This window comes from Neovison vison, chromosome 9 (genome assembly GCF_020171115.1).
Source record: "Neovison vison isolate M4711 chromosome 9, ASM_NN_V1, whole genome shotgun sequence".
Classification (NCBI taxonomy): Eukaryota; Metazoa; Chordata; class Mammalia; order Carnivora; family Mustelidae; genus Neogale; species Neogale vison.
The window spans coordinates 90,460,889-90,482,021 of record NC_058099.1 but is presented as its reverse complement, the minus strand read 5'-3'; the positions used below and the strand labels follow the sequence as shown (position 1 = coordinate 90,482,021).

The 21,133-nt window shown below is 44.0% G+C and overlaps 1 protein-coding gene across 3 annotated transcripts in view; it reads left to right on the top strand.

The window, feature by feature from the left end:
• The window catches only part of MAMDC2 (MAM domain containing 2), a 142,837-nt gene that overhangs the window by 99,115 nt on the left and 22,589 nt on the right, over positions 1 to 21,133 (top strand). The window contains exons 10-12 of one of the 3 annotated variants that reach the window (XM_044265927.1): positions 13,470 to 13,563; positions 16,235 to 16,383; positions 19,441 to 19,486. In XM_044265927.1, the coding sequence (XP_044121862.1) occupies positions 13,470 to 13,563; positions 16,235 to 16,383; positions 19,441 to 19,458 (261 nt within the window). In that variant the 3' untranslated portion in view covers positions 19,459 to 19,486. Of the gene's footprint in view, positions 1 to 13,469; positions 13,564 to 16,234; positions 16,388 to 19,440; positions 19,487 to 21,133 lie in introns of those variants that run through there. The other 2 variants (XM_044265925.1, XM_044265926.1) reach the window with 2 other exon arrangements.

Below are 21,133 nucleotides of genomic sequence, written 5' to 3'. Positions count from 1 at the left end.
CACCTTCATCATTTGGGCTAGTCGTGTGACCTTGCGGAGCCTCACTTTTCTTCATAGAATCAGGACACTAGTGGTACCTTCCTCAGGCAATTAAGGCGGAGAACGAAGGAAATGTGTCGAGTAAAGGCCTTAGCGTCGCACCTGGTACATCATCAGCATCTGTTAAATTAATTGAACAGAGACAGAGGGAGAGACAGTGCATGCCAGAGACTAAAGAGTATTTTCTCCAGGTCCTGATCCCCAGCAGATTTCACAGGCAACATGTCTTTAGCATGTGGATAATTCTGCACCTTGATTTTTGCTGTGAAGTATTCTTCAAGCTAAAAATCGGGTCAGAGTTACATTTTTATTTTAACAGTACTAGGCTTTCTTCATGACATGGTTGCCTTTGCAGTCACGAATGCCTACAGGAGATTTTTTTAATGTCTTAGAAACATTTTGAAAGGCCTGAGTCATGAAACAGCTTTCTCGATCTGTTTTTCCCCAGCACATTGCTAAATGGAGGGCAGGTAGTCAAGAGACACCTTGAGACTTTTACACACTAGGGATGATAATGAGGAGAGGGAACAATTCACTCCAAAGTGCTTTTCCTAAAAACCAAATGTCAGGAGAGACTGGAGGGCCATTGTCAGAAATTCCGTAAAGATGGAACACAAATTTTAGCCTTTCTGTGTTCAGATCCTTAATTTAAAATTATTCTTGGTTTCTGCAGCCTGTGTATTAGGTCCTGCAGTATCTCCTGGCCTGAAGCTAGTTTTCTCTTTAACAAAGATCTTCAAGAGGTCCATTAATTAGAAGTACTGGGAGCAACTCAATATTGTGTTCGTTAAATATTTCTTTTGGAAAAAAATGTTAACTGGCCCATTAATGAGGAAATGACCAGGCATTCTGTTTCATCCAGGCCCAGTTTAATCATCAGCGGGTTAATGGTCAAGCCTTCTAATCTACATCTTTACTCTCTTATAAGATTAAAAAACAGATAAACTTTAAAAACATCATTTATGGATGTGGAGAAAACCCCCATCTGGCCAGTCGGAGAAAATATAAATACATTTATTTCTTTACTAGTCAAGAACCTTATGTCATTGTTTCTCAGGATATGTCCCCGGAGTACAGATCTTCTGAATAGTTCCATTGAAACAGAGTTCTGTGGTCCAATGAGTTGGGGGAAATTTTCCGTGCTCAGTCTCTTCCTTGTACACACCTGAAGATTCACAATGCACAGTAAACATATTAGAAACTCTTGTAAGTTCTACACTAAAGGATCTTGCTGACCCTCATGTAAGTAAGGTGGTAGTTCCTTTAGAGTATTTAATGTAAAACCCTTGTCTTACGTGGCCCCTCTTAACCATGCTGCTATCATAGCATTTAAGGCGTTACGCTGAAATTGTCTATTTGCCTGCCTATCTACATTAATCCCACCGTAAGGGTCTGGAGAACAGGGAGCCTTGTCTCCTTCATTCTTGTCTCACATTCCCACAGTGTGCACACCATTCGGTAACAGGGTGGGTATTGAACACAGGGTTGGAAAGGGGAACCCAGCTGGTAATGAATACGGGTTGGTGGCAAGGACGAGCACAGAGGTCCAGGGAAGAAGCAAGACGAACTCTTTCCGCCCTCGGATCATATGAAGCACCATCGCGTGTAGCCCAGCACCTGAGCCACTGTCCCAGGGGCATATGAATGTGAATGAACACTTACAGGCAGGACTCTCCCGCCGGGGCGGATGTAAGGACACACCTAGACACGTAGCTGCAGAGTCTGGTTTAGGGCTTTTTCTGATGATATTTATTAAGTCCAAAAGCTGCAACTCTTCTCTGGGAGACAATGTCCCCTCCTCACGGAATCATTTCGCTATTCCCAGTGACCGGTAGGAGGTTTTACGAGGCCTCTGGATGTTCTGGAAGCCTTTCGTGTCTGCTTCTCCAGCCTCCGTCCTGCCTTTGTGGTCAGTGACGTTCCCACCCCCAGACGTTCAGGTTCTTCTTCACCTTCTGGTTTCCAGCTTCTTTCTCCCCGCCTCCGTCTTAGGCTGTGAGCTCACAGGTTCATGTCCCATACGGAAGAAGGCTTTCAGCACAAACCCCTTCAGCTCTATTTCTCTCTGAACCCTCACCTCCCTCTCTTGGTCACCGGGGCACATGACAGAGGAGCTGTCACCCTTGTCCATCTACCCATAGGATCTCACCATCCTGCCACCTCTGGGGCCTTATATCCTGAATTGTTCCTCACTCTCAAATTTTCAATACCCACGAGCCCTCTACACGCTGCCCGTGTATGCTGGCCACACACACGAACAAACAACCTTTCCTTTTGCATTTTTATCCATTTAAATTGCCACCCAGTCCCATGTTTTGTGTTCAGACTTTTCGGAAAGCACATCTTCTGTCAGATGCTGCTGCGGGTTCTCATCCCCGAAATCCTCACCTTCTTACCGCTGCCGTCCCCCCACACAGTGTTTATCAACAACTACTGTTTCCCATGCGGGGCGCTGCAGGAATCATGCCTGAGAAGAGCCTACCCTCCCGTTCTCTCCGGGTCATCTCAAGTGCCCCTTCCTCTTTGAATCTTTAATAAGTCGTAGCTTGTTAGAGTGAGGCTTGTAGAGCAGGAAGACTTGGCTTCAAGTCTTGACTCCGGCATTAACGATGGAATTCAGAACGTCACGTCACCTCTCTGTGGATAAGGACGTGTTTTAGGGTGCCCCCCCCATGTCTCTTCTACCATGTATTTTCTTTTTGGGCATCTTAAAGTCAGCAGCTGTCTTCACACTGTGTAGCTCAGCCCTCGTGGAGGGCTCTCCGTAGTGCCTTGTTTCCTCTTGTGATAATCTTCTCTTTTTAGTTAAAAAAAAAAAAAAATCAATGAAATTTAAGTCTGTGACTTGGATTCGTGATTTTAAAATCTTCCTTTTAGGGGCGCCTGAGTGCTCAATAGGTGAAACCTCTGCCTTCAGCTCAGGTCATGATCTCAGCGTTCTGGGATCGAGCCCCGCATCGGGCGCTCTGCTCGGCTGGGAGTCTGCTTCCCTTCTGCTCTCTCTGCCCGCCTCTCTGCCCGCTTGTGATCTCTCACTCTCTGTGTCAAATAAACAAATAAAAATAAATAAATAAATAAAATCTTCCTTTTAATTTTGCCCTTTAATGATGAAAAGGGGAGTAGGTGTTGAATATCTAGGCTTCTGCAAGTTTTAAAGGCAACACTTGGAAGTTCATTCAACTAGAAGAGCAAGTCTAGTAGGTTTCTGGAGAGATTTACACGTAGGCGGCCCTTGGATAACAAGACACCTGCCGTAAAGGAGCCAGATTAAGGAGATTAAGGAGCCAGAAAGCCAATGTGTAGACAACATGCGTGAGAGGAGATAGATTTCCTGTCAGTTTGATGATGTTCGGGAACACTGAGAAATGGCTACCCCAGGATATTAATGTCACGGCATAACTAAAGCAGGGCCGCTGAGTGCAAAGTAGAAATAGCAGGGTCATTAACTACTGACAGGATAATCAGCACATTATAGAACGGATTAGGGGGTTTCCGTACATAGAGTGTGGAAAATTACACAGTCAAGTGGGACGAGTTTTAAGGTGGAATCAAAGAGAGGGGCTAAGTATGGAAAAGGAGCCTCTCTGGAGTTGTCCAGGCTAAACTCAGTGTCAGCTGCCAATCCAGGAATCCTCAGGGACTTGAAATATGAGCAACTCAGGGTTGAGGCATCGGGTTTTCCCGTTCTCTCCTTTGAGGTATGTGTTGAAGGCTTCTGCGTTTCATGTCAACTTCCAGGGGAATGAATGGAAAGACTGGTTTGCACAACTGCTGGTTGCTGACACAGCTTACACAATGTAGCATTTGTGTCAGTGCATCCTTCTAGAACTTTCCCAAGGAATTAATCTCCTGGAGTATTGCTAGATTACTACAGTAGTCTTCCTGGCACTGTGGAGAAATCTGAAAAGGCAGCACAGGCATTCTTCTGCCATGGTTTTATTAATAAGCTTAATGAAGCAAGCATTGACTCCCAGGATTATTCATAAACCTGAAAACACTACCTCCCTCCGCACTTTCAGATTCCTATTCTTGGGAGTATTTCCAAGTCTTGAAATGGCTACATTTTTAGGGAAACACTTCCCAAGTTCTTATGAGGCAACCTTTTTTTTGATGTTCACGTTGAGATTCTCTGGGGATCCTCTGGTTTTCTGAGCTCTTAGACCAGCTAAGTATTTGCTGGCCTCTGGAGTTGTGAACTCAGTTCAGTTGCTTAAATTGACAATGCGTACATTAATAAAAACTCTCTACTCTCACCCAGGGAAGAGTACCTTCTTTCGTTTGCATAGACGACCCTGGCTTTTCCTCACTCTCTTGTGTAACTGTCTCTGGCAGTTTCCTGCTGTATCTCTTAGTACCCACCTCTAGGAGAAGCCTCTCCTCACAGTCCCCAGTCTACATGCCCACGGCATACCCCACCACACTGCTCACGGGCCCTGATTCCTATCTTCTGTTTAATGTCAGGTGACCTGTGTACTTATACAATACTCAAGGACACACTACCATTTGTGGCCCATCTATTTCGTCTTTGTCTTTAAACCAGGATGTTTAGTTCTCTCTTAGTTTCATTCCCCAGATATGGATGGCCTAAAAAATGTATCTGAAAGGCAAACGCCAGGCCAGGAAAAAAAGTTTACAACATATATGACAAACTCTTAGGATATATGAATTTACTCTAATAAATCAATAAGTAGAAGGTAAGCTAAGCAGTAGGAAAGGGGGCAATGGATATGTACAGGCAAGTCAGAAAAAAGAACTATTGCTGTTTCAGTAAATACTTAATTGATAGAGCATGCAACTCTTGATCTTGGGGTTGTGAGTTCAAGCCCCGTGTTGGGGGCAGGGATTACTTGAAAATGTTGAAAGAAAGAAGGAAGGAAAAAAAGGAAGGAAGGAAGGAAGGAAAGAGAGAGAGAGAGAAAGGAAGGAAGGGAGGGAGGAGCTACCAGAAAATAAACGCACACATATCCAACCTCATTTGTAATCAAATTTAAAAAAATATAAAATAGCACATTTGTCTATCAAATAGATAAAAATATTTTAAACCTATAATCCTCTGGAGTATGCTGTTTCTTTTAATAATTATATTCCTACTGTATTGTTCAGTTTATCAATTAAAAAATCTTTCAATATAGGCCCCAAATATGCATATATATGAGTAATATCTCATGTCTCATATTATAGAGTGTTATCTCTGAATACTTAAAATACAGGGACACCTGGCTGGCTCAGTCGGTTAAGTGTCTGCCTTCAGCTCAGGCCATGACCCTGGGGTCCTGGGTTCGAGCCCTACATCAGGCTCTCTGCTCTGCAGGGAGTCTGCTTCTCCCTCTCCTTTTGCCCTCCCCCACTCATGCTCTCTCTCTCATGTTCTTTCTCTCAAATAAGTAAATAAAATCTTTAAAAGAAAACACACACACACACACACACACACACACACATATTTAGTTAGTTATTTACTTACTTACCCCAGAGAGGTAACGATGTAAGGAAATAAGGATTTTCATAAGCTCTAGTGTGAAGATAAATTGATATATCTAGATGACAATTCAATTACATGTCTCAAAAATAAAGCCTCCAAACATGAATACTTTTTGTGGGAGGACATGTGGGGAGGGACAGAGGGAAAAGGAGAGAGAAAAATCTTAAGCAGGCTCTATGCCTAGCACAGAGCCCGACACCGGGCTTAATCCCATGATTCTGAACTCAGGACCTGAGCTGAAATCAAGAGTCAAGACACTTAACTGACGGAGCCACCCCAGCACCCCACAGCAATACCCTTTGATGCAAAATTCTACTTCCCAGGATGCATCCTAAGGAACTAATAGTGGTTATGCACAAATATTTAGACACCAATATTCATCCCAGCAGGTTGTGTAATACCAAGAAATTAGAAACTGCCCAATTATCCATCAATAGGGTTCGGTCAAACAGCTCGTGGCAGGCTGCAAGGGCATAGTGTTACACAAACCTTCGTCCAGTCGAGGATCCACACTTTGCCTTGGGAGTCAATGAAAATCAGGCCAAAAACTGTCTCTCTGTCTCAGACATGAGTAGAATGAAGGCAGTATTCCTGCGTGGCTACCTGCTGTCCTCTCTTGACCCCAGAACTTTCCGAGCCCAGATGAAGGTCGGGACAAAGACCTAGCTTCTTCCGTGTTTGCTGTTCAGTGACTGCACTGTGCCTGTGTTCTGGTAGAACTGACATTCTATCTCCATCCCAGTGAGCTACGTATGGCAAGAGCTCCATAGTGTGATGTCTGTCCTTGAACGGGACAGTTAAATTGGTCATTACCTTATATTGCATGGGTTAGGGAAGGGTTCAGCCAGGGAGCTTCCTGAGGGAGGTGGGCCAGAGAGAAATGGGCATCGACTGATGGGATAAATATACACAACAGCGTCCTCTTCATTAGCGTGTGAATTAGACTCTAAAGCACTAAGAATCATTTTTATTTTTTTAAGATTTTATTTATTTATGTGAGAGAGGGAGAGAGGACACAAGTAGGGGGAGGGGCAGAAGGAGAGGGAGTAGCAGGCTCCCTGCCGAGCAGAGACCCGGATGCAAGACTCTATCCCAGGACCCCGGGATCTTTTTTTTTTTTAAGATTTTATTTATTTATTGGACAGACAGAGATCACAAGTAGGCAGAGAGACAGGCAGAGAGAGAAGAGGAAGCAGGCTCCCCACAGAGCAGAGAGCCAGATGTGAGGCTCGATCCCAGGACCCTGGGTTCATGACCTGAGCTGAAGGCAGAGGCTTTAACCCACTGAGCCACCCAGGCGCCCCAGGACCCCAGGATCTTGACCTGAGCCGAAGGCAGATGCTTAACTGACTGAGCCATCCAGGCTTCCCTAAAAATCATTTTTAGTATCACTACCTTATCTTTGTCTAATGTTCGTTTTTCCAGAGCCTTCTCACATTTTCCATTTGGATCCTCCGTATTAATTGTGTCGATTGGGCATTGTGTCCTGCAGTGTCAAGACAGGAACTTAGGAGTCAGACAGACTTTGCTCCCAAAACAAAGGGAAAGGGAGTGAGAACAGGTGCAGATAAGAATTAAGGTGGGGGGTGTGGCTGTGGGAGTTGAGAACATTCTTTCCTGTGGGCCTACCTGGATGCAGAGTCATAAGCTAAGGCAAAGAAGAGTGTCGCTGAGATGAGGGAAGGTGGGCAGGAAAGGATACTGGCTGGGCCAGCTTTTAAATGTAGCCACAATTCGTGTAGGATTCGGGTTCTTGTGCCAGGTTACCAAAAACTCCTTATAAACAGACATAGGGCAAAAATGTCAGGAAGCTGGTTGTAAAAGGAGGTCAAAGACATGTTGGGTCCACTGCTATGAACTGAGGAGTTTCAAAATCATACCTTTCAGGATTTTTTTTTTAATTGAGGTATAATTGACAGATAACATTATACTGGTTTCCGGTATACAACAGAATGATTCAGAATCCCATTTTAAATACCCACAGCCAAAGGGAGAAAAGAGGCAGGTCTGTATAATGAAACGTGCTCTATCGAGGCTTTGGCGCGTGATGTCTCTTGCCCGGCTCTGCGGCTCACCCTGGTGTGCCCTTAAGTCGATACCGCAGGGTCTCTGGGCCTTCCCGGATTCTACAAAGTAACCGATTCTGAGGTCTCTCCCGGAGTTTCTGTTCTCTTTCCAGGGACCCAAAGATCCCAAAATAGTGCAGATTTCTGAAACCAGTGAGTCAAGAGATCTGAGTATTTACCACGGAAATAGCAATGAAAAAGTCCTGCTGTTTAGCCGCAGGCTTCCCGGAGCCCACCCTCCAGCCCAGAATGGAAGGTTCCCGGGAGCGGACGGGCTCAGGGAGGGAGAAGCTGGAAGCCGCTCAGTCTTTGTTGCTTGTCACAGCCAAGAGTTGAGTTAAATCAGATGGGTCTTTTGAAAAAGGAAAAACAAAACAGATGGGTCTTTTAAGAAGAAAAAAAAAAGTGTTGGTCAGCTAAAGTCTTGTTTAAAAACACATGGTCATCCAGCCTCTTGTGGGATCTGAAGACCAAATATAGTGTCTGCAGGAGGCATGCTGCCACCATTCAGCAACTATTTCCCAAAACACGGCTGGGATTCTAAAAATGCTAGTCCCGCACTCGTTGCTCTAAGAGGAACCTCCTCTCAGCCTGTCTTTGGGGGTTTGTGAGATTCCAACCCTTTCGCCAAGTGTCTTCATGTTGGAGCTTTTGTTTTGTTTCGCTTTACGGTTCTGTTATGTTTAGAATTCTGTTACAGCTCGTTGTCAAGCAGGGTATGAATCCGACGGCGGTAAACGGAACATCCTGCCCTTGTGCCCGTCGCCCCGTAAGGAAGGGCTCTGGGACTTCCGTGACGGGTTTATAGTCATTTTATGAATAATTATTCCACAACTCTGAAGTCACCATACCCAAATTTATGTGCCCACATGATTGCAAAGCAGTTCAACCTCAGCGAAAGAAAAGCTAAATTTAACTCAGAATCAGACACTCTGGTAAGTTGTCGAGGTCCACCGCTGGTAACCCGAACCTAGCTAGGCTTGTTTTGTGAACACGGGTCATTTATGGTATTGTTGGCATAGGGCTGAGATGCTGCTGTGTGAAGATAGAAGGCTGTTTCTGGAAACTATCATTCACATACTTCTTATAGGCCCAGCCGGGGCTGTTCAGTGAGTGAAGTAAGTGGTGGGTTAAGCCAGCAATCTGGCCGACTGTGTCTCCTGAGCAGGCCACGAAGACTCCTTTACAAGACCGTGAAAACCCAGTTAATTCAGCCAGGGTTTAGCTGTTTAATACAAATAATCCTTTTTAACTGCTCAACAAGGATTTGTGGTGATAGAGTCTACGGCTCTCCAGAAAGCTTTATTTCCTCCCCTCAGCAAAGTTGGGAAGTCCTTAAATGATGGCACCTCATAAACTTGAAATCAGTAACCCCAGTCCCTTTCAAAATTTAACCTGATCTGGTTTGGGAAAATACGTTTCTGACATGCTTATTTATCTACTTTTCCCTTCTTGGGTGCTTTCACCGAGAACTCGCGTGGACTTTTAAAAGCCTGGGGATAGGCTCGCCCTCTGATGAACACAGCCTTGTGGCTGAATTCCCAATGTCCCTCTCCCCACCCTACTGCCCCTCCTTCCCCCCCCAGAATAACTGTAGAAGCCAATTAAAAGTACATGCAATGAGGAAAACGTGCTCAGTTGTTGTTTACAATCTGCTGCCCATTATTATGTTGTTTTGAGGGAGTCGATCATCCTTTTCGGAAAAGGAGAAAAATGTAAACAAAGAAAAAATTCTATCCCCTTTGACAATTTGCAGGAAAGCGGGAAGTCGGAACAGCTGAGCTTTGATAATCTCAGGGATGACTGTGTAGCTCGAGTCTTTGTCCATCGTTCTTGTCTCTTGGCTCCTTTGCCTTCTGTTTCCAGGGCTGGAGGTGGTTGGAACCACCACCTGGTGACATACAGAGGCAGAGGAAACTAACTCCCATCTAGTCGGCTCTTAAACCCGCAACAACTGTCCTGTTCTGACGCAGGACAAAAAGGGAGGTTTTGTCATCCACACCGCAGTGTTCTACCACGCCCCAGTAGTTCTCAGCCAGAGGTAATGTTGCCCCCCCCCACCAAGGGACATTTGGCCATGTCTCGATGTATTTTTGATCATCTCGACTTGGGGGTGATGTTGTTATCCAGTGGGTAGAGACCAGGGTTCCTGCCTGACGTCCTGCAATGCCTCAGAGAATATATATTGGTCTGTTTGAGAGGGAGACACGAGGGACACAGGGCAGTAGTACCTCCCTTAGACAGGTGCTCCTGACTTAGTGCAAATCTCCTAGAACTTAGGGGCAAATGGGATTTTTATAAATCACACTGTTTCAGCGTAGTAAAGGTCTCAGTCCTTAGGTGCTGGTGACACTTTACAGTTTTTGTGTCACTAGAGAGCATTCATTGCTGAGGAACCCTATCTAGACTCACTTTGGAAACACAGTTGGGCACTAATGGGAGAGCTATACAAACAGATGGGCAAACAAGTAATTTTACATACAGTCAAGTCAGGATCAACAATATGATTTAACTGTTGGTCCTCCTTAAAAGAGACATTGTGTGTGCTCATCTATCTCCGATCTCGGCACTATGGACACTTCGGTGTTTCAATATTGTTATTGGTAACTGTCGGTTGCGGAGGACTCTGTGGTGCATTGTAGGAAGTTAAGTATATATTCAGTGGCCTAGGAATTTTTTTCCAACCCCTAGAGGTATTCTACTGGCTTGGAAACACTGCCTAAAATGAAATAAACACTCTTTTTAAAAAGATTTACAGACAAGCAAGAGGTTAATCCCTCAAGAACTTAGATTATGACCAGTTCCCTTCTTGTTACATTCTTAATTGGACCTAGGGACCGAGTTCTGAAGAACAGACCATGAGGTCTGGCTTTTCCTTTTCCCTCTCTCGACCAGTCTTGGTCATTAGCTGGCCCCGTCCCAACTACCCTAGAATAACCTTTCCACTTCAAGGAGCCCTCAAAATGTAAGATGGTGGCCCCAGAATAGGAACTGATATTATCAGCATTATTAATAGCACAGTGGAAAATCTTGTGTGTTCCGCCAAACAAGCTGATCTTGTCATGTTTCTTTTGTGTGTTGGAACGCTAGTAGGCAAGCGCCAAACCGATCTAGGGTTTGAGGCCATAGTTTGAATGTCGGCTCATAGCTGACTGCCCGTGGGTTTCTCACAAGATGGAACAGCTTGTGGTCTGGCGAGAATTCTAAGTGCGGAAAGAGTTCTAAGCTAGGACGACCTAGTCGGCCGCTCTTGTCCAAAGCAGCTTTAGCGTTTCACCTAACCCACTGTGGCCGTTCACAGCTTGTTCAGAATCCTTGACACGAGCCGGGAAGTTCTATCCGTTGGAATTTCTGCAATGAGGAAACGCTATGTATCTGCGGGGTCTCGTTTGCTTGACCACTAGCTGTGTGTGGCTACTGAGCACTTGAAATGTGGCCAGTGTGCCTGAAGACATGAATTTTTGATTTTTACTTAATTTTAGTCTAAATAGCCAGATGTCCTCGTGGCTGCTCATAAACGATACCAATCTAGGAAACACTAGCTCATTCCACATCTTAATTATGGAGGTCCTTATTCTTTTTCTTTTCTTTTTTTCTCCATTATCAATATAACAAAATTAAAGGATGGTCGGAAAATAAGGAGGAATTCTGTTTAATACTCATAATTTCATGAGCCTAACGTAACTGTTCTATATTTGGTAAATTTTCAAGGTTTTTTTTTTCTAGGTACTTTTAGATGAGTTCAGTGTGATTTGTCGTAGTTTGTTTAATTTTTACTTTATCTATTACAACCAGTTTTTTTCTCCACTTAACATTATGAGAGAGATAGACTTTCATACTACTTAATAATATTCACAAGCTGTCAGGGTTAATGTTTGCCTATTTCTTAGCTTGCTATACCATAGTTTATTCATTTCCTGTATTTTTGTGTTTTGGGGTTGTTTCATTTGTTGGCTGCTGGCTTATTTGCTTGCTTGTTTGGTTTTACGATCATCATAAAATAATGCTAAAGTAAACATATGAGAGCACATTGCCATTTCTCCTTTTTAGAATCCGTCTGCTTGCCAAATGATGGACTCTTACGTAGGTCATGGTTTATACGGTGAATCATTTCGGCATCCCAGATTCATTTTGGAAAAACTACTTTTTCACCATTCAGGTGAAAAATAGACTTGAAAATTGCCAAAAGGCAAGAAAGCCAGGACTTATTCTCTCTACAGCACCATTTATTCACTAAATTAAGAGACAGATTACTATTCTTTCCCTCATAACAATAAACATTGCTGATAAAATATAACTGCATTTAGGGCTGATGACATAGACATTTGGGTTTACAAATGGAGAATAAGTTCCCAGGCAAAAATCCTACAAGTAGGAAACTCTGCAGATGATCTCTAGAATCTATAAAGATGAGAAAATTAACAGAGATAAAACAAAACACCCTCTTCTATCTTGTCCCTTGTAAGTATATACATAGTTCTATATTGTTACATCTCTAAACTAGACTTTTCATAATTTAAAGCAATCTGAATACAGTCCAAGTAAACTTTTACACATCTTATTCTTAGTAATTATTCTGAAGATATAAGCTAAAGACGTTTTATACTTTGCATGGTGGTAAACTGTCACATCATTTTAAAATTTTGAAATAAATTTTGTATGCTAATGGTTCTGATCCTCAGAGAGCAAAGAGTTCCTGCTGATAACACAGATAAGTTGAAGACACAATAAAATATTAGAATCCAAAACAATCAAATGCTCTCATTATTCCCAACTTGAGTCTTAGTTTCTGTTCTATCTCGCTTTGTTTTTGTTTGGATTAAGATTTGTATTTGAGGGATTGCACATGGACTAAATGACTTCATATTCATTACACATCAGGCTACACATGCAAAGCAGTTTTATAAACCACAAAGCAGGGGCGCCTGGGTGGCTCAGTGCGTTAAGTGTCTGCCTTGGACTCAAGTCATGATCCCAGGGTCCTGAGATGGAGTCCAGCCTCGGCCTCCCTGGGCAGTGAGGAGTCTGCTTCTTTGCTCCTCCCCTTGCTTGTGCTCTCTCTGTCTCTCTCAAATAAATAAATAATATTATTTTAAAAAAAAAACACAAAGTACAGTGAAAATCTAATACAAATGTTTGGAAAAGTACTCTTTGCTCATCCTGTCTATGAAAAGGAGACTTTAAAATAGGTCTGATGCAAAGAAATGCAAAACTTCCCTCCCCCTTATCCCCCTTTCTCCGGTGCAATGAATTAAATAATTGATGGTATGGATCTGGTTTTGTTTCACATAGAAGAGTAAAAATGTTTGGCCTGATAAAAGAACGGCATTTAGGGCTTTTATTAGTGATACGGTCTAGGGACATATATCTTCTCTTTGGAAATGGAACATAAGTCTCCAGATGGCAAATGACGGGGACTTTGTTAGCAATATGAACGAAAGCACAGCGCCAGAAATTCATTTCCAAAAAATCAATACTGTTTGTACTGGAAATGTTTGTAAAAATGCCTGGAATACTGTCAACTCTCTATGCACTCTGTGGATTATCTGGGGGAAACATTTAAAACTTGAGAGGTTTTCCTCTGCCATCTGGTTAACCTCTTGTTTTCCTCTTTCAACTCTCGAAAGAATGAGCTGATCCTGGCATTAAAATACACAGCCTATCATAATGAGCTTAAGTCTGTTAAAAAAAGAATGGCGGTGATTTCAAGGTTCTCTGTAAAGGCTTAGCTGTCACTCCTGCCATGTGACCTGTAGTTCATGTGGACGAGGAAGAGAGACCTCTGTAATTTGCTTATGCATGCTTTGGGCTGAGTAAATCCCAGGGTGTAAGAATTTCTAATGTGCAGGAAACCAAATTCATGGTTTTATTTTTCTAATTTACAGGTGGTTTTCATGAGCCTATGCAAAAGTTTTTGGGACTGTGGCCTGGTCGCCTTGGACGACATTACAGTAGAATTGGGAGGCTGTTCATCTCCAGGTAAGACGGTTCGGGATTTAAGCTCTCTTTGTTTCCCGAACCTATGCCAGCATACCCTGTTTCTCTAAGATTACACCCAACACATTGAATCTGGGCTGGCCTCTTAGTTTTGTTTTTCTGGCCAGAAGTGCCCCCCTCCAGATCCGTGTAGTAAGTTTTGGAATTTAGAAATTTTTTGGAATTTAGAAATTTTTTTTTACGCACAGTGTGACAGCGTGCGTATGACTGGTATCGTCATCTGCAAGAGAGGTAGTAATGGTAATACATGCCTGAATAGTGGGGACAACACCTGCGAATTCCCCAGCCTAGGACCCGGCACAAAGCAGTATGTTAAAAAAACACCTTCTATTGAAGTCACTGTTGTTATTTTTAATGTGTCTTACATGAAGGCAGATTTTCCAGTAATAGTGATGAAATCATTCTTATACAGACATTACACTAAACACGTCATTTTTCTTTTTTTCTCTCTCTTTTTTAGAGAGTCAGGGAGGGGCCGAGGGAGAGAGAGAATCTTAAGCAAGCTCCATGCCCAGTGTGGAGCCTGTAAACATGTAATATTTAAATGATAATAAAATAAATATTTTCCAAGTGAATTAAAGGACAGTGGAAAGTGGACCAAGCATTGACGATAGTGACAAAACCAAGATGGTGGCTATGTGTTGGACATTCTTTTTCTTTTTTTTTTTTTTAAGATTTTATTTACTTATTTGACAGAGAGAAAGAGATCACAATTAGTCAAAGAGGCAGGCAGAGAGGAGGAAGCAGGTTCGCCACTGAGCAGAGACCCCGATGCGGGGCTGGATCCCAGGATCCTGAGATCATGACCTGAGCCAAAGGCAGAGGGTTAACCCACTGAGCCACCCAGGAGCCCTGGACATTATTTCTTACGAGAAAATGGTGCATACCTCAATCTGGATCATTGGTCCCTGTCTCTACTAATTACCACGGCATGTTAAACCACAGGGTATCTCTTTCTTTAACAAACGAGCAAACTGTGGAATCCATGTGGCGCTAGAAGAGAATCTCCTTGTTTATTTATTGAAAAGATAGTTTGTTTTAGTCTTTGATTTGTGATGCACTGCAAGGACAACACAAAGAGAAAACAAGAATCTACACTTGAGGCAGAGAAGAGGGAACAAGGCTTCATTGGCTTGTACCGTATGTGAAATGAAATGAAGTAAAATCATTATTATGAAAGAGATGTAATAAAAAAAAAACAGGCTATGTGTTAGAGAAATTTGCTAAGAATCTGGGTGTGAAGGTACAACCAAATTTAGGCAAAGAAGTTTCCAGTAAGTGGGAGGTGGCACCTTGCTAATATTAAGAATTGGAGAGGAGAAGGGAGTTGAGGGAAATTGGAAGGGGAGGTGAACCATGAGAGACTATGGACTCTGCAAAACAATCTGAGGGTTTTGAAGGGGCAGGGGGTGGGAGGTTGGGGGAACCAGGTGGTGGGTATTGGAGAGGGCACGGATTGCATGGAGCACTGGGTGTGGTGCAAAAACTATGAATACTGTTACACTGAAAATAAATTTAAAAAATTAAAAAAAAAAAAAAGAATAGGGGTGCCTGGGTGGCTCAGTGGGTTAAGCCTCTGCCTTCGACTCAGGTCATGATCTCAGGGTCCTGGGATGGAGCCCCACATCTGCTTCCCCCTCTCTCTCTGCCTGCCTCTCCGCCTACTTGTGATCTCTCTCTCTCTGTCAAATAAATAAATAAAATCTTTTAAAAAATCATCATCATCAAATTTATTGAAGATGGCATCTGAAGACATAAATATTTGTTTTTGGAAATGGAAAATAAGGCTCCAACTGGCAAAACACTAAGTCCTAGTATTTGTTTAGGTAATATTTATTTGAGAACTTCATGTTCTAAATACTTTACGTACATGATCTCATTGAATACAGTCCTGTGAGGTAGACAAGAGTATGGAAGTACAGGGGGGCGCCTGGGTGGCTCAGTTGGTTGAGCCTCTGCCTTCGGCTCAGGTCATGATCCCAGGATCCTGTGATCGAGCCCCGCATTAGGCTCTCTGCTCAGTGGGGAGCCTGCTTCTCCCTCTCTCTTTGCCGCTCTCCCTACTTATACCCTCTCTCTCTCTCTCTCTGTCAAACAAATAAATAAAATCCTAAAAAAAAAAAAGAATATGGAAGCCCAGAAAAAGCCAGTCATGACATGCGTTCTCCACACACGTCAAACTGTGTTAGCTTTCGCACCTTCCCCGCCTCCCCCGACGCAGCTCTAGAGTTGTTCTAAGGATTCCCTTCGCTCACCCTGAATTTCTGAAGAAACCTCCTCCATTAGGCAATTTTCTTATTTTCCATATTTCCATGAAGACAATTTCGTTCCAATTCTCAGAGCCTTGTAAGCTCATTCAGACAAATAAATTGGCCAGTCAGAGGAAGTTTCTTTCTTAGATTTGTCCCAACTCTTCTGAATCTAGATGTCTGATGGCGCCCCGCCTCCGGGCAGGACTCGCGGTCCAGTCCTGGCCCTGGCTGGAGGCAAGAGCCTGGCGTAGGTGGGCGGCCAGTGTGGGGGGGTTGCCTCTCCGGATGCCCTGGCGTGTGGCCGGGTGACACGGCCCCATGCAGAACGGGCTTCCCGGGGAGCCAGGGGCCGCGTATTCACTGAAGGAGCCTCAGTAATGACACCTGCTGTCTCCCCGCAGAGAGGCTTCTCCCTCGCCCTGGAGAGTGTACTTTCGAGCAAGATGAATGTGCATTTACTCAGGAGAGAAGAAACCGGAGCAGCTGGCACAGGCGGAGGGGAGAGACGCCCACCTCCTACACGGGGCCCAAGGGAGATCACACTACTGGGGTAGGTGAGTTACGCCACGTGGTGCTGTTCACCAAGGAAGCCCGACTTAGCATTCTAGAGGTCATTTCTTGCATGTTGAGGGGTGCCGAGGTGTGTCCTGTGTCTAGGAGGAACGACACATGCGATTCTGCACACCTGGGAGAGACCATGAAACGTGTGCACGGACGAGCGTTCTTCCTGTGTATACACTGCTTGCGCGTCCTGAGCAAAGACGATTCAAATGGGCTTACACAGAGAGGCACACAGAAATAATTTAACCAGAAGTGGGTTTAAAAATAAAAGACAGAGGGACAGTGCGAAGGGAAAAAAAATGTCGTGATCGAAGCTGGAGCCAGGACTGAGGCCTCGTATGGAAAAATGTGCTGGCGGACAAGGGAGAAAACATGAGCAGGGGAGCGTGACTCTACATTTCCTAGCAGCTGCAACAAAGATGAAAAACCTGATTCTCCGTATCCTCAGGATAAAGAGGTAAAGCACACCGCCCAAGGGTGTAGGAAGTAAGAGGGTGCATTTTCTGTAGAAAATAAAGTACAATGTAATAGACTAAACGTTGATTTACTGTCACCACGTGTAGCCGCTGTAAACAATGTCAGGGATCAGATACTCCACGCAGAATAGACCTTTCTCTCCTGACACTCTTCATTTCGCCTGGCGTATCCGTGGGATGCAAGCACGCTGTTTGGTCCGGGGAAGCAGAACTTGCCCTGATAGTAAGCCTGACGAGATCTATCCTCAAGGCTCCTAACAGAGAGGTCGTTATGATGGTAAACACAGTGGTGAAGGCATCCGGGTGGCTTAGTCAGCTGAGCACTGGATTCTGGATTTCGGTTCAGGTCCTGATCTCAGGTCCCACGTTGGGCTCCACGCTCAGCGGGGAGTCTGCTTCTCTCTGTCTCTCCCTCTGTGCCCCCCCTACTCCCACTCACGTGCTGTCTCTCTCTCAAACAAATACATAAAAATCTTTAAAAATATGTACATACATACATGCAAAGGTGAGTTAGCTACTGCTGTTTCCTGTGGCCTACCTCAAGATAAGCCTGTGAGTAACTCCAGACAGTAACCTACCATGGGACCTGTTGGGACTTTGCTAAACTTGGGGTGGCGTGCACTCAGGAACAGCTTTATTCTTTCTTCGGATGCTTTCTTCACATGGATCCTAAAGCATCTTCCCTTCCCCATGCCTCGGCAGACCCCATAGCTTTGCAGTCCTCTTGAGGTATAAGAGCAGTTACGTATTTATGTATGTTACCAAATCCAAATCTTCCATTTCACATTTGATTGAATCACGTCTCTTTCCCTCAGTTTGGGCCCGACTCATAGTTTGGGGATGATAAAAGGGAAGAAAGTTCTTTCGTTTTCTTTGTTTTACTTCCTCCTCTGCCCCTCACTTCGTGATCTTTAATAGGATAAGTGGGAGAGAAAGTGAAAGAAAATAACTTTTAAAATAGGTGGTGCTGTTTCAGATTCTGCCTTGGCTGTTGAATATCCTCTGTCCTAACAGATACCTGAATACTGGCTCTTTGGAGAAACACTGCGTCTTGCAATTTCTGACAGTGTACTTCCTGGCTAATCTCCTCTGACCACCTGTTCTTTCCCTAGCCCCTGCCTTACAAGGTACAACCCACATAGATTCTCCATTGGGCTTCCACCTGGTGGTTTTGGCTCCAGTCCCTTCAAGAGCTCTTGGTTCCAGCCACCTTCCCAGTGACTGTCCATTTGGCCTCGTGTGCTAATGCACTCTTGCCTAAGAAGAGGTTGTGCAGGCTGGTCCTACCCCTGACCTTCCATTCTGTCTTACTGCTTTAGCTGGCTGAATCTGGGACAGTGTTGCTTCCATAAGACAGGATGTTGCAGAGATTCAGCATTGGTCCAGTAGAACAGATAGGCACTTCCAGCACGTAATAGAAGATTCTAAGGGGGCTGTAAGAGTCTGTGAGGCTGTCTCTGGAAGACCAGGGGCTTAAAAAGATAATCCAAAGACCTGTGTGTTAGTACCATTTTGGTTGGGAATAGTTTATTGCCCTTTGTCGCAGGCAAAATCCACTTAGGGCTAGCTTTAAGAACAACTTGATGCAGAAGACGAAACTGTGCGATCAGGAGCCAGTTCCTCTCCTTGTCCAACCTTCTGTCTGGTTTTCTTGGTTGTCTCCAGTCGTAGGTAAGCTTTCGTCTCATGGTAGCAAGACCGCTGTAGCAGTTGCAGGTTTTTCAACATTAAATCGAGTGGAAAGAGATAACTCAAATAAAAACATAAAACTGAGTCTCAGTGGCTCTGACCTTCAATGCCTTAAGGGCAAGGTACTGCCAACCTTGTTTTTTTGTTTTTGTTTTTGTTTTAAAGATTTTATTTATTTATTTGACAGAGAGATCACAAGTAGGCAGAGAGGCAAGCAGAGAGAGAGAGACAGAGAGGAGGAAGCAGGCTCCCTGCCAAGCAGAGAGCCCGATGTGGGGCTCGATCCCAGGACCCTGAGATCATGACCTGAGCCGAAGGCAGAGGTTTAACCCACTGAGCCACCCAGGTGCCCCTCAACCTTGTTTTTGAATCCCCATAGGGCTTAATCTTCTACCTCATATACCGCAGATGCTAAAAAATGCCTTTAGAATGAATAAATGAATATAAGTCCTCCCTGACACATATGAATAACTAGCCGTGGGGCGCCTGGGTGGCTTAGTTGGTTAAGCCCCTGCCTTCGGCTCAGGTCATGATCCCAGGGTCCTGGGATCGAATCCCGCATCCAGCTCCTTGCTTGGCGGGGAGCCTGCTTCTCTCTCCGCCTCTGCCAGCCACTCTGCCTGCTTGTGCGTGCTCTCTCTCTTTCTGACAAATAATAAATAAATAAATAAATAAAATCTTTAAAAAAAATAACTAGTCATTTATTTAACGAAACCCCTGGAAAACAGGATAGTGGGAAGGTATCTTTTTATTACAAGAGGAGTAGAGAAAGGTCAAGAACGAATCAGCTTGAATTGGAGCCCACTGTAGTCATGATGTGGTATCTTTGTGCTGTTCTCTTCGGTGGGAGGAGGGTTGATAGTTTTTCTTCCTTTTCCCAGGGACACCAAGAAGGCTAGTGGTAGCGGATCTAAGAAGAGATACTCTCAAAGGGAGCGATGCTGTGGTATTGCCACAGGGGAATGTTCAGGGCAACAGGCCGTGGAATGTCTTGGACATGGATGAGAAGGCAAAGCAAAAATAGTAAGCAGTGGAGGGAAGGGGTCTTTAGAAAGGGCAAGGAGGGTCACCACACTCCAGGAGGTACAACAGATCAATGAACTTTGGACTCATACCCCGCTCACTGGCTATGAAACCGTGAGAAAGTTATGTCAAATCTCTCCGTTTCATTTGTGTCATCTCGAAAATGAGAATAATTATAGCTCCATGCCTCCCTACTGCGTTATAGGCTGGTTGAGAGGTTTGGGACGAGATTGCTGCCAGGGTCCAAATCTTAGTTTCACCTTTGAATTTCTCTAAATCTCATTTCCTTAGCTATATGTGGAATAATGAGTACCTACCTCACCGATTGTGGTGATATTTGCGTGTGTATCATTCATATTTGAGACAGTATCCAAAACATACTTAGGATGTGACCTGGTATAGAATAAATGCTCAATTAATGCTCAGTTATTCACTTGTTCCTTCACTCAGCAAGTATTCATTGAGATCTACTATATTCCAAATCTAGTTTAAGTGCTTGGGAAACACGGATGAACAAAACAGACAAAGCAGTCATTTCCCGTCACGGAGCTTCTGTTCTTGTGTGGTGTGGTGTGTGTGTGTGTGTGTGTGTGTGTGTGTGTTAAAAAGACTTTCTTAAGAACGCTTTGCAGTCCAAAAATAAAACTCCTGATACAATTTTCTGAAACTTTAAGTCAACTCAGTAAATATATAATCAGTAATTTAGCTGTATAAGATTAAAGGTCTGTTACTTTATTTAAAATAAATATTACCTCTTAAAATTTATTCCATAAAGTACATATTTCCCTGTAAATCCCCTACATATACACAAGAGGTAAAAAGTAAAAGTTTTTTTTAAAAAGCACAATTTAAAAAAAATTAAAAACTGACAACAGAAACCACAGCAGGAGGGATTACTAATTAAAATCAAAAAGTTAGAAATTTCTGGTCGGGCTCCCCTTTGCCCCCACCCCACTCCTTCCAGCCTGTCCCCTGTCAACATATGAAAAGGTAACTGGTTAGCCCCTAGAGGGAGTAAAAATATCACCATTCTATTCTAGTCTAGTAGGTGGGGACAGACAACAAAGACTACACTTAACTATAAATTGTATAGTATGTTAAAAAGTAAAAATAGCTATAGAAAAAGAAAAGTAGGGCAGGGGAGCTTGGAAATTGGGAAGGGGAGATGAGTGGAGTTAGCTTATCTAAATAGGAGAGTCACAGCTGACCTCTTTGAGAAGGTAACGTGGAAAGAGCTGGGGTAGCTATGCTAGTGTGTGTCTGGGGGGAGTGTTCCAGTGGGAAGCCCCTTAAGTGGAAGCAGGCCCAGTGTGTCCCCCAAATAGCAATGAGGTCAGAGAAACAATCGTCGGCCAGGACTTGGCCTTCTCGTTAGTTAGAAAGACCTCAGGTTTTACTTTCCCCGAAACGGGAAGACGCTGGAGAATGTTGAGCATAGAACCAGACCTGGCCTGGTTTTGAGGGGATCGCTGTGGCTGCTCTGCTGAGAAAAGACTAGAAGTGGAAACGGGGCAAGAGTGAGGTTGGAGAGCCCTGTGAGGATCTGGCGAG